Source organism: Pseudophryne corroboree, chromosome 2 (genome assembly GCF_028390025.1).
Source record: "Pseudophryne corroboree isolate aPseCor3 chromosome 2, aPseCor3.hap2, whole genome shotgun sequence".
Taxonomy (NCBI): Eukaryota; Metazoa; Chordata; class Amphibia; order Anura; family Myobatrachidae; genus Pseudophryne; species Pseudophryne corroboree.
The window spans coordinates 484884224-484899125 of record NC_086445.1 but is presented as its reverse complement, the minus strand read 5'-3'; the positions used below and the strand labels follow the sequence as shown (position 1 = coordinate 484899125).

Below are 14902 nucleotides of genomic sequence, written 5' to 3'. Positions count from 1 at the left end.
ATTGATTAAGGGATGGTAAAGATCTATCAGTCTTAATGATTGGCCACAGTTCTCTGACCTTTCTCCTTACTACTGTGCTTGCAGTATTGTAGGTGGTAATTAACGGTATCACCTTTTCTGGGGGTTTTTCTCTCCGCTGTAAACACTGTGTATGTGGAAGTGCCAAAGCTTTTCTTTTAGCACTCTCAAGATCCTTCAACGAGTACCCTCTCTCTAGGTATTTCCCAATCATACCATTCAATTCTAACTCGCAATCATCCTGATTACTGATGATACGTCTGGCACGGAGAAATTGCGAGAAGGGTAAACCCTTTTTCATCGCAATGGGATGGAAACTCCTGGCATGTAATAATGTATTTTTGTCCGTAGGCTTATGATACACTGATGTCTGTAGATGGTTCTCATGCCTTGTAATCTGTACATCCAAGTAGTGAATAACATCAGTGCTACATTCAAACGTGAATTTGATGTTGGCATCCAGATGATTAATTGTCTGCATCCAATCCTTGAATTCTTCTGGAGTGCCTGCCCAAATAAATAGCAAATCGTCAATGTAACGTGTGAAAAGAAGAAGTCGCTCTGAAAAAGATGGATTTTGAAGAAATAAGCGCTTCTCTACGTTTAGCATGTAGGCATTTGCAAACGCCGGGGCTACATTGCTCCCCATGGCGCAACCGAGCCGCTGTAGGTAAAAGTGTCCATCAAAATAAAAGAAATTGCGTGTAAGTGTCTTCACCAGTAAAGCAAGAAAAAATTCCACGTCTGGCCCTTTGTAGATGGAGTTGCATGACAGTAGAGTTCTCACAGCCTCAATACCCTCCAAATGAGGGATGTTCGTATAGAGACTCACTACGTCAACGCTTGCAAGTGTGCATGTTTCCGGAAGTTGCGTGAGATTCTGTAGTAGTAGTAGTAGAAGCTGAGTGGTGTCCGAAAGAACCGTTGGTTCTGCTTGAATAACAGGCTGAAGAAAACTGTCCAGATACTTAGAGATATTACTGTAAAGGGATCCCCGGGCCGAGATGATGGGGCATCCTGGGGGGGCGTCCCGATTTTTGTGGACTTTTGGCAGCGTGTACAGGAGCGGTGTTACAGGGTAGTCAACCGTCAAAGCCTTCAATGTTTGTTTGTCTATGATGGCATTCTGATGGGCTTGCATCAGGATCATGTCGATCTCTTGTTTGAACCTGACCGTTGGATCTGCGCCCAACTTGCAATATACAGCCTGATCGTTTAATTGACGGTAAACCTCTGCATTGTATGCTGGTAGATCCTGTAATACAATTGCTCCACCCTTGTCGGCAGCCCTTATAACTACAGATCTATTTTTGCTTAGATCTTGCAGCGCTTGAAACTCCCCTTTTGATAAGTTAGGAGAAACTCCGGATAGTTTGCCTGCTTCATGGTCAACACCATCTTCCAACATACGAGCATAGCTCTTGATGGCTGCATTATGAGTTTGCGGCTCAAACATAGATTTAGGACGTATAGGATGTTTGCTAGATGCAACCTCTTCCACTGCAGTGGTCTTCCCATAAAATTATTTAAGTTTAATATTCCTCTGGTGCTTCCAGGAATCTACTTTCCAATCAAATCGGTTAAACCTAGTTATTGGTACAAAGGTTAACCCCTTATTGAGTAATGACAACTCATCTGCAGTTAAGACATGAGATGAAAGGTTGATGATGAGGTCACTTTTGGGCCTTAGCGTTTTTCTCTGCCTCTATATATACACACACATACACACATACAAAGAAAGTTAAGATTGCTATTTTTGTTTTTGTAATTAGGCACAATAGTATGCTCTTACATATGGTGTATTTTACTAATCTGTTATCTGAAAATGAAAATCATTCCCGTCATCAAAATATGAAAACTCAATTACCTGAAAATTAGTAAGTACTCTTTTATATAGAATATTAAATCAAGGATTACTCATTGTGGAATCTTTCAACTGACTACCATTAATCAACCAACTGTTCTTTATAAGTGTATGGAAAGACTATTGAATTAATAAGTATGTAAAAATAATGGAATATATTTTAATTATTTTTGTATGGGGTCATTGTGAATTGTATATGACCTCTAGAATGGATTAACTAATCATTTTAATCCAATATGTAAAGGTCTATTTATTTATATTGTATAAGCGTGCTGTTATTAAGACATCTCTTTCACACCTAAACCCCTGAAGAAGTCACCATAGATGAAACGCGTTGGTTGAAACACTTTATTACATTATCAGAAAGTGAATTGGGCTTACAAGCCCTTGAGTTGTTGACATATTTTTGGTGTATTAAGAAAATGATTAGGAAAATTAATTTTTGAATATTTTATTCTATTTTTAATTAAAAAAAAAAAAGTTTTTATACATTGGGTGTATTTGTACATAAGGTTAACACAGTTCATCTTCTGTTCATATCTTGAGTAAGAATATCTATTGAATGAGAGCGCTCCTAAAAAAAAACATTTTATATTAACTTTGGAGGCCCATATTGGCAAGGGGCCTTTATTTAGGGGAAGTTGCCTAAGACAGTATTATTTGTCATAAAATTGGTATAAACCAGTTATTGTGGTTAGATCTCACCACACTATATAATATTAGTGTATATATATATATATATATATATATATATATATAAACCACAAACTCCCTTGTTGCGCTGTTAGAAGAGTAGATGGATAGTGACAAACTAGTGGGCTGCCTTATTACACTATGTTCACTGTTACCTAGAAAAAACAATGTGTATGCCAATAGTGAAATTGGCACCCCAGGAAACGAAGATTAATTCCTTACTTTGCTGGTGTCTATATCGTCAATCAGCATAACTTTACATGCATCATAAAATAAACCATATGTTCCAATACATACATTTTATTAAAATTTATAAAAAATATCTCTAGTGTCCATAAACAAGTGAATGCTTTCTGGTATATCAGCCCCTTACCACATAAATGAGGGTCTGATTTCACATAGATGTACATGTACTTCTTTCGTGATATCCTCCTTCCAATATTGCAGATTGGAGGTCACATCAGAACAAGAAAGAATACCCGACGCATTTTGTCTCACACCAAGACTTTATCAGGGGTGTATCTCAAATGCCGCTGCAGTGGTGGTGATTTTGCATCCACCAATATGTCACATTGCATTAATATTTTACTGTGCATCAATCATTTGTCTTTAAGATGGATACACACATTAAAGGCCCATACACACTAAAAGACTTGAATTATGTGATTGCTGAACAATTTGGAAGATGTGGGATTTCCCTTGAACTCCCGGACAAACGATATTAAGTGTACACACTAAGCGATTTTTGCACTGTGCGATTTTACAAACGATCTGATTGTTGAACTATCTGCTCTGCTGGGATTGAGCTGCATGCATGGAAAACTGGTGGCCTGCTTCAAATGAGCACAGGTGCGCACATGGTTCATTGAGGGTCATTCTGACCCGTTCGCTCGCTGCTGTTTATCGCAGACGAGCGAACGGGTCTCTTCAGCGCATGCCAAAGGCCGTTGCAGGGCTGCAATCGCTGGGTGGGAAGGGGTGGGACGGCGGCGTTTGGCCGCTGTTTCGTAGGCGCGGTCCGGCGAACACAGGCGTGGCTGGACCGAACGGGGGCGGCCCGCAGTGGCTGCGTGACGTCACACGCAGCCGCTGCGGGCCGGGGAGCGAGGAGTAGCTCCCAGCCAGCACGCTAAAGCTGCGCTGGTCGGGAGCTACTCTTGAAGTGCAAAGGCATCGCTGCTGTGCTATGCTTTTGCACTTCTGCGGGGGGGGGATTCGGCACTGACATGCGGGGCAGGCTAACATTGTGCTGGGCGTCCTCCCACATATCAGGGAAGATGATCGTAGCTCAGCTAAATTCAGCACAGCTACAATCAACTCGGAATCATTCTGGTTGGAGCAAAAATCTGGTAATGTATGTGAGCAAGTGACACTCAACCATTTGCTCCCAAAAGCTGTAGAATTGACAAAAATGGTTATTTGGATAAAATGGCTAAATGAAAATTTAAACAATTTGTCTGAACGTCCATTTGTTTCTGTTTTCCAGTGTTTGGGATCACATGGTCCACTGTCATGCAGGGGGAGGGGGGGGGGGGGCGTTTGAACGCCCAGGACAGCCCCCCACCCCGCTCAATGACTATGTCATTTTGACATAGTCATTGACAGCATGCCAAAACCACATTACATTCAACAGTAGTAATAGAGTTATAAGGAATTAACCAAGGCAAACATACCCTCATAAGGCGAATACTCACACCTCCATGTAATCACACCCCCTGAGGAAGTAACACCTAGTGTGATTAAACACTTTGGAACACTTCTATTTCATCCACAATCCCCAAGTACCGGTGCTCAGCAACCTAGAGAGCTACAGTAGCTTTCAGTAAGAAAACAGTACACTGTACACAGTGTAGTGTATGGGCGTCACTCCGGTCACAGTATTGATTCGCCCATACAGTAGAGTGATGCTCTGTGTACTGTATTTTACTTTCTGTACTGAACCGCCTAACAATAAACTGTTTTTAAACTGTAGTTGTTCTCTAATACTTGCACCCACACCAAAATTGGCATCATCCTAACATCTTGAAAGAGCACAGTAACATAGACCATTTGTTGCGTAATAATCATCTAACCTATTTAGTGTGCAATATTCTGTCGCTGTAACACCTGATATGCTGCTATTTCTGTTGAAGGTACAATTCATCTGGTTCCTTACAACACACACCTTAGAATTTATTGTCCATCACACAAATTGTTTTCTCTATTAAGGGATACTCTAATTTATTTGTTTTTGGACGCATGTTATTTTATCTCCATCGGATCAACATTAATGACCTGTGGGCACAGGACAGAAGTCTATATATACACCTGTACATTCCATACAGTACATTTGTAAGGACTACAGTTTTTTTCTGACTTTTTGGGGGTTTATGATTTGCCTTCTGTCCATCTGTGAAATTCCTATCCACATAGTTATGCTTGATTTAATATACTGTATACGTGACCTGGCACATCGACTATTGGCATTGCAAATAGATTGCACTATGAGTGATTTGTATGTACCGGATCTCCCTTACCCCATACTTTCCTGATCTTTGGTTAATAAACCTTCCCATTTCTTAACTCCCCAATTTGCTAACTAGAAAGAGATTTAATAGAATGATATTTAAAAAAAAAATTGCAATATTAATATTATTACTTATTATTTTCTTTTAAAGCAATACAATTTCACTAAGACATTGGATCACTTTACACATCACATAAAATAAATGTGAATATAGCTGCTCTCATAAGAGAACCATACAGTAACATAGTTCTCCTGACAGAATTCACATTTCAGAAACATCTACACCTATTTAGTGCTGAGGTAAAGGGTGCATGCAATACAGATAGAAGAACAGATGTGTATAACCACACAAGTGTGGGGAAGTATTCCAGGTCATTACAGAGCTAAAGTAAAGTAAAATGTAGCAGCATGAATGGGTAAATAGATATGGAGGAAAGGGAAGAAAACACAAGTAAACTGTGGAGCAGTCATGTGGGAACAAATTTATTGGAGCGCACACATGCGAGCTAGGTTGTGTACAACCTCTATCACCTCCTGAGGATAAGCCTGAGAAACTGTAACAGTGGTTGTATAAACTAGGAGAGAGACAAGTCAGAGGTATGCATCACCAAGATCTACAGTTGATGTAGAAGTGTGTGGACTCTGGGATGAGGTTTAGCTATTTTCGCCCTGCCAGCCAGATGTCTGCACAAATATAATCCCTAAAAGTCACTGCTGGTACTGATGTAGCTACGGTCATCGTGGTTACAAAGCGTGCGCATTGGCACTCCCAGCGTGCCTAGTCACAGCCGCGCCGTGCCATGCTGGGCTGTGACATTTGCCACTTAATACAATGTTAATGGCCGCAGGTGCGGCTAAAATGCATGCACATGTTGGTATGCGTGCGCATCGTGGTAACTGAGTCGCATGCACACTTAGTCGCAGCCACGATGAGCCTGGCTACATCTGTACCTCAACATGGGTTAAGTAAATCACCTAGGAGAATAGTAGGTGATTATTAAGATGTACAATGCAAAAATTCAATAAACGCCAGGGGTTCATCATGCAGTAAAACATTCTATGAATAAGTGGCTGTAGGACTTTTTTCCGTGTGATTCTTAAATCCAGTCTCTATCAGACTTCCAACTCATTGCAAAAGAACAACTTTGGTGTCTCATGAAGATTGGCTAAAGCGCACTAAAAGACTATGGGCGGGATTCAATTATTTTCACCCCTTTCCACACTCGTTCTGTTTCTGCCCTCAGGGACGTTGTATCATTATTTCAGCTCGCTACCCCTGGGGTAGCAAGGCACCCAACCCTTTACACAGTAAACCTGATTACTATGGGCGCAATATGTATCAATAATAATATAATAATAGTAGTAGTAATAATAATAATAATAATAATGGTACAGTACAATAGTTTACAATTCATTGACAGCCAGAATTACACATAATGCACTTAATTCTGGCTGTCAATGAAATGTCAAATAGTGTACTATTCAGTATTTGTAAAAAAAAAAAAAAAGACAAATTAAAAAATAATGTAAAAAAAATAAAAAATAAAAAAAAAATATATATATATATATATATATATATATATATATACTTATGTATATCACCTTTTAAAGATTAATATCCCTGAGAAAGTCCCCTTTTAGGTATGAAACACATAGGGTTCTGGTGCCATATCTAACCACCACGGTTTAAGTCCCTGGAATCGAGCTCACACCCAAAAGGATGTTGACAGTATACATTTCCAACTATTCTGAAGTGGCATTACTATGACACCTTTTTTTATAAATAATGTAAGCTACTTTTATATACAATTTAAAAAAATATCTCTACTAATAAGTGGCCATTGGTCCTTTATGCCGAGTTCCTTCAAAAATTGTGTGCAAGTGTACCTAGAAGAATTGATGCTGTTTTGAAGGCAAAGGGTGGTCACACTAAATATTGATTTGATTTAGATTTCTCTTCTGTTCATTCACTTTGTATTTTGATAATTGATAAAAAATAAACTATTAACACTTATATTTTGGAAAGCATTCTATTTTGCAGCACACACACAAAAAAAAACTTTGATAAACTCACCTCTACCACGTCTGCTGATGTCACTATCGTATCCTTCAATAAGTTCTCCAGGGCAGCTTTCAGTTGCACTTACTGTACCTCCTCGATCACTGCCAAGACTGGTTAGACTACCAGATAATCCACCAAAATGGTTCCTATTGCTACTGATTGGAATCAGAGTAGGCTCAGTACTTGACACTGGGGAAAAAACCCAAAAACAAATACAGTAGTGTTTAATAAATAATGAAGCTTGTACTTATTTATTTTATTTATTTATTTCTGTATTAACAGTGTCTTATACAGCGCAGCATATTCCGTTGCGCTTTACAATTGGAACAACAGTGATAACACAAATCCGGGTAATAACAGACAGACATAGAGGTACAGTAGGAAGGTCCTGCTTGCAAGCTTAAAAGTTTATTCTCTCTAAAATATACCCTTTAAGTTGTATGTGCCAGCAACTGGACTAAATTGTTTAAAAAAGCCTTAATTCTGCCCTATACTACAGAGGGGCCTATTCATTATAACTAATAAATAAAGTCACTGCTAGTTATCAGATGAAGTACTCGCTACTTTCATAAATTCACCACTGATAAATCAATTCTGCGCTGGCAAAAAATTCAGTGAATAAATAATCCTGCATTGGTGAAAACACTGCTGCTCTAAAACACACACACACACACACACACACACACACACACACACACACACACACACACTAGCTGAATACCCGTGATTCCTATGGAATTTCAAGTATTTCCGTGCATATAACTTTAATTTTGAAGGACTTCCTGGTAAACTAATGAGACTTACAACAGAACATGCTCCGCCCAATCTTTGTCAGGTATTGATGGTGTCAAAAGGCTGGCGCGTGGGAAAATAATCCGCCTCCTTCTCTGCCCTGACCCGTCTCTGATGCTATCCTGCTCAGTACTGTAAATGCTGGGACGGCAGGCAAAGCTCCGCCCGCTGTATGTTAAATATGTAAGGTTTGCAGGGATAGGCTGACTCTATTCCAAAGGGCCCTAGGTCTCCTTGCTTAGCTTCTCACTCTCCTTAGGGCTCCTCCTTTGAAGTAAAAAGGTAAAAATTCTTGCACAACACTTAAGGTTACTTGGAGACCTGTCAGCACCCATTACATAAAGCACCCTCTACGCAACTGCTTGATAATAATAAGTTGCCGACTATCAAGCTTTACTTCAAGAGTCAAAATATCTCTCTCTCTCCTTTCCTCCTATTGCTCTCTGAGAGGTTTGCAATGTTTGTGCAGCCTTATGGTCCAGGAGATTTTGTTATGAGTCAGTGGTATTTGCCTTTCATATATATAGATTTCATATATAAGTACTTAACCAACTTATTTCCAATCAGGAGAAGATAGTATCTCAGTTATCAGAGGTTAACCTGTCACTTGAACTAAACGTTGCCAAACCTCTTACAGAGCAATAGGAGGAAAGGAGGCATAGATATTTTGACTCTTAAATGCATTAAAGGAAAGCTTGATAGTCAGCAACTGCTTATCTGCTGTGTAAAGGGTACCGACAGCTCTCCCAGTCACCTTAAGTGTTGTGTGAAAAGCTAAGCAAGGAGACTTAGGGCCCTTTGAATAGAGTCAGCCTATCCCTTACTTCAGGCATTCCCAACCATGGTCCTCAAGGCACACCAACAGTGCAGGTTTTAGTGATATCCAGGATGCAGCACAGATGGTTAAATCAAAATAACAGAGCTACTAATTAAGTCACCTGTGCTGAAGCCTGGATATCACTTAAAACCTGCACTGTTGGTGTGCCTTGAGGACCGTGGTTGGGAATGGCTGCCTTACATATTTAACATACAGTGGGCAGAGCTTGGCCTATCATCCCAGCATTTACAGCACTGAGCAGGGCAGCATCAGAGGCGGGACGAGGCAATGAAGGAAGTGGATTATTCTACTCAGCACCAGCCTTTTCCAGGGAAGGCTTGTCCGGAGGTGTGGCCTGACAAAGATTGGAAGCGACGGGTGGAGCATGCCCTGCTGTAAGTCTAATTAGTTTACCAGGTAGTACTTCAAAATTAAAGTAATACGTACGGAAATACTTGAAATTCCGTAGTGAAGTACGGGTATTCAGCTAGTACTGCATATAGATATATAGATATATATATATATATATAGTTGTGCTCATAAGTTTACATACCCTAGCAGAATTTGTGATTTTCTAGCCATTTGTCAGAGAATATGAATGATAAGTCACAAACTTTTCTTTCACTCATGGTTAGTGTTTGGGTGAAGCCATTTATTGTCAAACAATTGTGTTTACTCTTTTTAAATCATAAAGACAACAGAAACCACCCAAATGACCCTGATCAAATGTTTACATACCCTGGAGATTTTGGCCTGATAACATGCACACAAGTTGACATAAACGGGTTTGAATGGCTACTAAAGGTAACTATCCTCACCTGTGATCGGTTTGCTTGTAATCAGTGTGTGTGTATAAAAGGTCAGTGAGTTTCTGGACTCCTGAAAGACCCTTTCATCTTTCATCCAGTGCTGCACTGACGTGTCTGGATTCTGAGTCATGGGGAAAGCAAAAGAATTGTCAAAGGATCTGCGGGAAAAAGTACTTGAACTGTATAAAACAGGAAAGGGATATAAAAAGATATCCAAGCAATTGAGAATGCCAATCAGCAGTGTTCAAACTCTAATTAAGAAGTGGAAAATGAGGGATTCTGTGGAAACCAAATCACGGTCAGGTAGACCAACAAAAAATTCAGCCACAACTGCCAGGAAAATTGTTCGGGATGCAAAGAAAAATCCACAAATAACTTCAGCTGAAATACAGGACTCTCTGAAAAAAAGTGGTGTGGTTGTTTCAAGATGCACAATAAGGAGGCATTTGAAGAAAAATGGGCTGCATGGTCGAGTCGCCAGAAGAAAGCCATTACTACGCAAATGCCACAAAGCATCCCGCTTACAATACTCCAAACAACACAGAGACAAGCCTCAAACCTTCTGGAACAAAGTCATTTGGAGTGATGAGACCAAAATTTAACTTTTTGGCCACAACCATAAACGTTAAATTTGGAGAGGAGTCAACAAGGCCTATGATGAAAGGTACACAATTCCTACTGTGAAACATGGAGGTGGATCACTGATGTTTTGGGGATGTGTGAGCTACAAAGGCACTGGAAACTTGGTCAAAATTGATGGCAAGATGAATGCAGCATGTTATCAGAAAATACTAGAGATGAGCGGGTTCGGTTTCTCTGAATCCGAACCCGCACGAACTTCAGGTTTTTTTTCACGGGTCCGAGCGACTCGGATCTTCCCGCCTTGCTCGGTTAACCCGAGCGCGCCCGAACGTCATCATGACGCTGTCGGATTCTCGCGAGACTCGGATTCTATATAAGGAGCCGCGCGTCGCCGCCATTTTCACACGTGCATTGAGATTGATAGGGAGAGGACGTGGCTGGCGTCCTCTCCATTTAGATTAGGAGAGAGAGAGAGAGAGATTGACCTGAGGCTGATACTGTAGAAGAGAGTGCAGAGTTTAGTGACTGACCACAGTGACCACCAGCAGTGCAGTTGTTTTATTTAATATATCCGTTCTCTGCCTGAAAAAAACGGTACACACAGTGACTCAGTCACATACCATATCTGTGTGCACTGCTCAGCCCAGTGTGCTGCATGCCTGCATCATCTATGTATATATTATATATCTGACTGTGCTCAGCTCACACAGCTTATAATTGTGGGGGAGACTGGGGAGCACTGCAGTGCCAGTTATAGGTTATAGCAGGAGCCAGGAGTACAAGACAGTCACATACCATATCTGTGTGCACTGCTCAGCCCAGTGTGCTGCATCATCTATGTATATATATTATATATCTGACTGTGCTCAGCTCACACAGCTTATAATTGTGGGGGAGACTGGGGAGCACTGCAGTGCCAGTTATAGGTTATAGCAGGAGCCAGGAGTACATATTATATTAAAATTAAACAGTGCACACTTTTGCTGCAGGAGTGCCACTGCCAGTGTGACTGACCAGTGACCTGACCACACTGACCACCAGTATAGTTAGTAGTATACTATATTGTGATTGCCTGAAAAAGTTAAACACTCGTCGTGTGACTTCACTTGTGTGGTGTTTTTTTTTTTATTCTATAAAAAACTCATTCTGCTGACAGACAGTGTCCAGCAGGTCCGTCATTATATAATATATATACCTGTCCGGCTGCAGTAGTGATATATATATATTTTTTATATCATTATTTATCATCCAGTCGCAGCAGACACAGTACGGTAGTTCACGGCTGTAGCTACCTCTGTGTCGGCACTCGGCAGTCCATCCATAATTGTATACCACCTACCCGTGGGTTTTTTTTCTTTCTTCTTTATACATACATACTACTACATCTCTTTATCAACCAGTCTATATTAGCAGCAGACACAGTACAGTACGGTAGTTCACGGCTGTGGCTACCTCTGTGTCGGCACTCGGCAGTCCGTCCATAATTGTATACCACCTAACCGTGGTTTTTTTTTCTTTCTTCTTTATACATACATACTACGACATCTCTTTATCAACCAGTCTATATTAGCAGCAGACACAGTACAGTACGGTAGTTCACGGCTGTGGCTACCTCTGTGTCGGCACTCGGCAGTCCGTCCATAATTGTATACCACCTAACCGTGGTTTTTTTTTCTTTCTTCTTCATACATACATACTACGACATCTCTTTATCAACCAGTCTATATTAGCAGCAGACACAGTACAGTACGGTAGTTCACGGCTGTGGCTACCTCTGTGTCGGCACTCGGCAGTCCGTCCATAATTGTATACCACCTAACCGTGGTTTTTTTTTCTTTCTTCTTCATACATACATACTACGACATCTCTTTATCAACCAGTCTATATTAGCAGCAGACACAGTACAGTACGGTAGTTCACGGCTGTGGCTACCTCTGTGTCGGCACTCGGCAGTCCGTCCATAATTGTATACCACCTACCCGTGGTTTTTTTTTCTTTCTTCTTTATACATACATACTACTACATCTCTTTATCAACCAGTCTATATTAGCAGCAGACACAGTACAGTACGGTAGTTCACGGCTGTGGCTACCTCTGTGTCGGCACTCGGCAGTCCGTCCATAATTGTATACCACCTACCCGTGGTTTTTTTTTCTTTCTTCTTCATACATACATACTACGACATCTCTTTATCAACCAGTCTATATTAGCAGCAGACACAGTACAGTACGGTAGTTCACGGCTGTGGCTACCTCTGTGTCGGCACTCGGCAGTCCGTCCATAATTGTATACCACCTAACCGTGGTTTTTTTTTCTTTCTTCTTCATACATACATACTACGACATCTCTTTATCAACCAGTCTATATTAGCAGCAGACACAGTACGGTAGTTCACGGCTGTAGCTACCTCTGTGTCGGCACTCGGCAGTCCGTCCATAAATGTATACTAGTATCCATCCATCTCCATTGTTTACCTGAGGTGCCTTTTAGTTGTGCCTATTAAAATATGGAGAACAAAAATGTTGAGGTTCCAAAATTAGGGAAAGATCAAGATCCACTTCCACCTCGTGCTGAAGCTGCTGCCACTAGTCATGGCCGAGACGATGAAATGCCAGCAACGTCGTCTGCCAAGGCCGATGCCCAATGTCATAGTACAGAGCATGTCAAATCCAAAACACCAAATATCAGTAAAAAAAGGACTCCAAAACCTAAAATAAAATTGTCGGAGGAGAAGCGTAAACTTGCCAATATGCCATTTACCACACGGAGTGGCAAGGAACGGCTGAGGCCCTGGCCTATGTTCATGGCTAGTGGTTCAGCTTCACATGAGGATGGAGGCACTCAGCCTCTCGCTAGAAAAATTAAAAGACTCAAGCTGGCAAAAGCAGTAGCACCGCAAAGAACTGTGCGTTCTTCGAAATCCCAAATCCACAAGGAGAGTCCAATTGTGTCGGTTGCGATGCCTGACCTTCCCAACACTGGACGTGAAGAGCATGCGCCTTCCACCATTTGCACGCCCCCTGCAAGTGCTGGAAGGAGCACCCGCAGTCCAGTTCCTGATAGTCAGATTGAAGATGTCAGTGTTGAAGTACACCAGGATGAGGAGGATATGGGTGTTGCTGGCGCTGGGGAGGAAATTGACCAGGAGGATTCTGATGGTGAGGTGGTTTGTTTAAGTCAGGCACCCGGGGAGACACCTGTTGTCCGTGGGAGGAATATGGCCGTTGACATGCCTGGTGAAAATACCAAAAAAATCAGCTCTTCGGTGTGGAACTATTTCAACAGAAATGCGGACAACAGGTGTCAAGCCGTGTGTTCCCTTTGTCAAGCTGTAATAAGTAGGGGTAAGGACGTTAACCACCTCGGAACATCCTCCCTTATACGTCACCTGCAGCGCATTCATAATAAGTCAGTGACAAGTTCAAAAACTTTGGGTGACAGCGGAAGCAGTCCACTGACCAGTAAATCCCTTCCTCTTGTAACCAAGCTCACGCAAACCACCCCACCAACTCCCTCAGTGTCAATTTCCTCCTTCCCCAGGAATGCCAATAGTCCTGCAGGCAATGTCACTGGCAATTCTGACGAGTCCTCTCCTGCCTGGGATTCCTCCGATGCATCCTTGCGTGTAACGCCTACTGCTGCTGGCGCTGCTGTTGTTGCTGCTGGGAGTCGATGGTCATCCCAGAGGGGAAGTCGTAAGCCCACTTGTACTACTTCCAGTAAGCAATTGACTGTTCAACAGTCCTTTGCGAGGAAGATGAAATATCACAGCAGTCATCCTGCTGCAAAGCGGATAACTGAGGCCTTGACAACTATGTTGGTGTTAGACGTGCGTCCGGTATCCGCCGTTAGTTCACAGGGAACTAGACAATTTATTGAGGCAGTGTGCCCCCGTTACCAAATACCATCTAGGTTCCACTTCTCTAGGCAGGCGATACCGAGAATGTACACGGACGTCAGAAAAAGACTCACCAGTGTCCTAAAAAATGCAGTTGTACCCAATGTCCACTTAACCACGGACATGTGGACAAGTGGAGCAGGGCAGGGTCAGGACTATATGACTGTGACAGCCCACTGGGTAGATGTATGGACTCCCGCCGCAAGAACAGCAGCGGCGGCACCAGTAGCAGCATCTCGCAAACGCCAACTCTTTCCTAGGCAGGCTACGCTTTGTATCACCGGTTTCCAGAATACGCACACAGCTGAAAACCTCTTACGGCAACTGAGGAAGATCATCGCGGAATGGCTTACCCCAATTGGACTCTCCTGTGGATTTGTGGCATCGGACAACGCCAGCAATATTGTGTGTGCATTAAATATGGGCAAATTCCAGCACGTCCCATGTTTTGCACATACCTTGAATTTGGTGGTGCAGAATTATTTAAAAAACGACAGGGGCGTGCAAGAGATGCTGTCGGTGGCCAGAAAAATTGCGGGACACTTTCGGCGTACAGGCACCACGTACAGAAGACTGGAGCACCACCAAAAACTACTGAACCTGCCCTGCCATCATCTGAAGCAAGAAGTGGTAACGAGGTGGAATTCAACCCTCTATATGCTTCAGAGGTTGGAGGAGCAGCAAAAGGCCATTCAAGCCTATACAATTGAGCACGATATAGGAGGTGGAATGCACCTGTCTCAAGCGCAGTGGAGAATGATTTCAACGTTGTGCAAGGTTCTGATGCCCTTTGAACTTGCCACACGTGAAGTCAGTTCAGACACTGCCAGCCTGAGTCAGGTCATTCCCCTCATCAGGCTT

The 14902-nt window shown here is 42.1% G+C and overlaps 1 protein-coding gene across 8 annotated transcripts in view; it reads right to left on the bottom strand.

Moving 5' to 3' along the window:
- Positions 1-14902, bottom strand: part of RPH3AL (rabphilin 3A like (without C2 domains)) — a 645411-nt gene that overhangs the window by 26603 nt on the left and 603906 nt on the right. For all 8 annotated transcript variants that reach the window (XM_063953881.1, XM_063953878.1, XM_063953877.1 and 5 more), the window contains one exon: positions 7156-7332. In XM_063953881.1, the coding sequence (XP_063809951.1) occupies positions 7156-7332 (177 nt within the window). The remainder of the gene's footprint in view (positions 1-7155; positions 7333-14902) is intronic.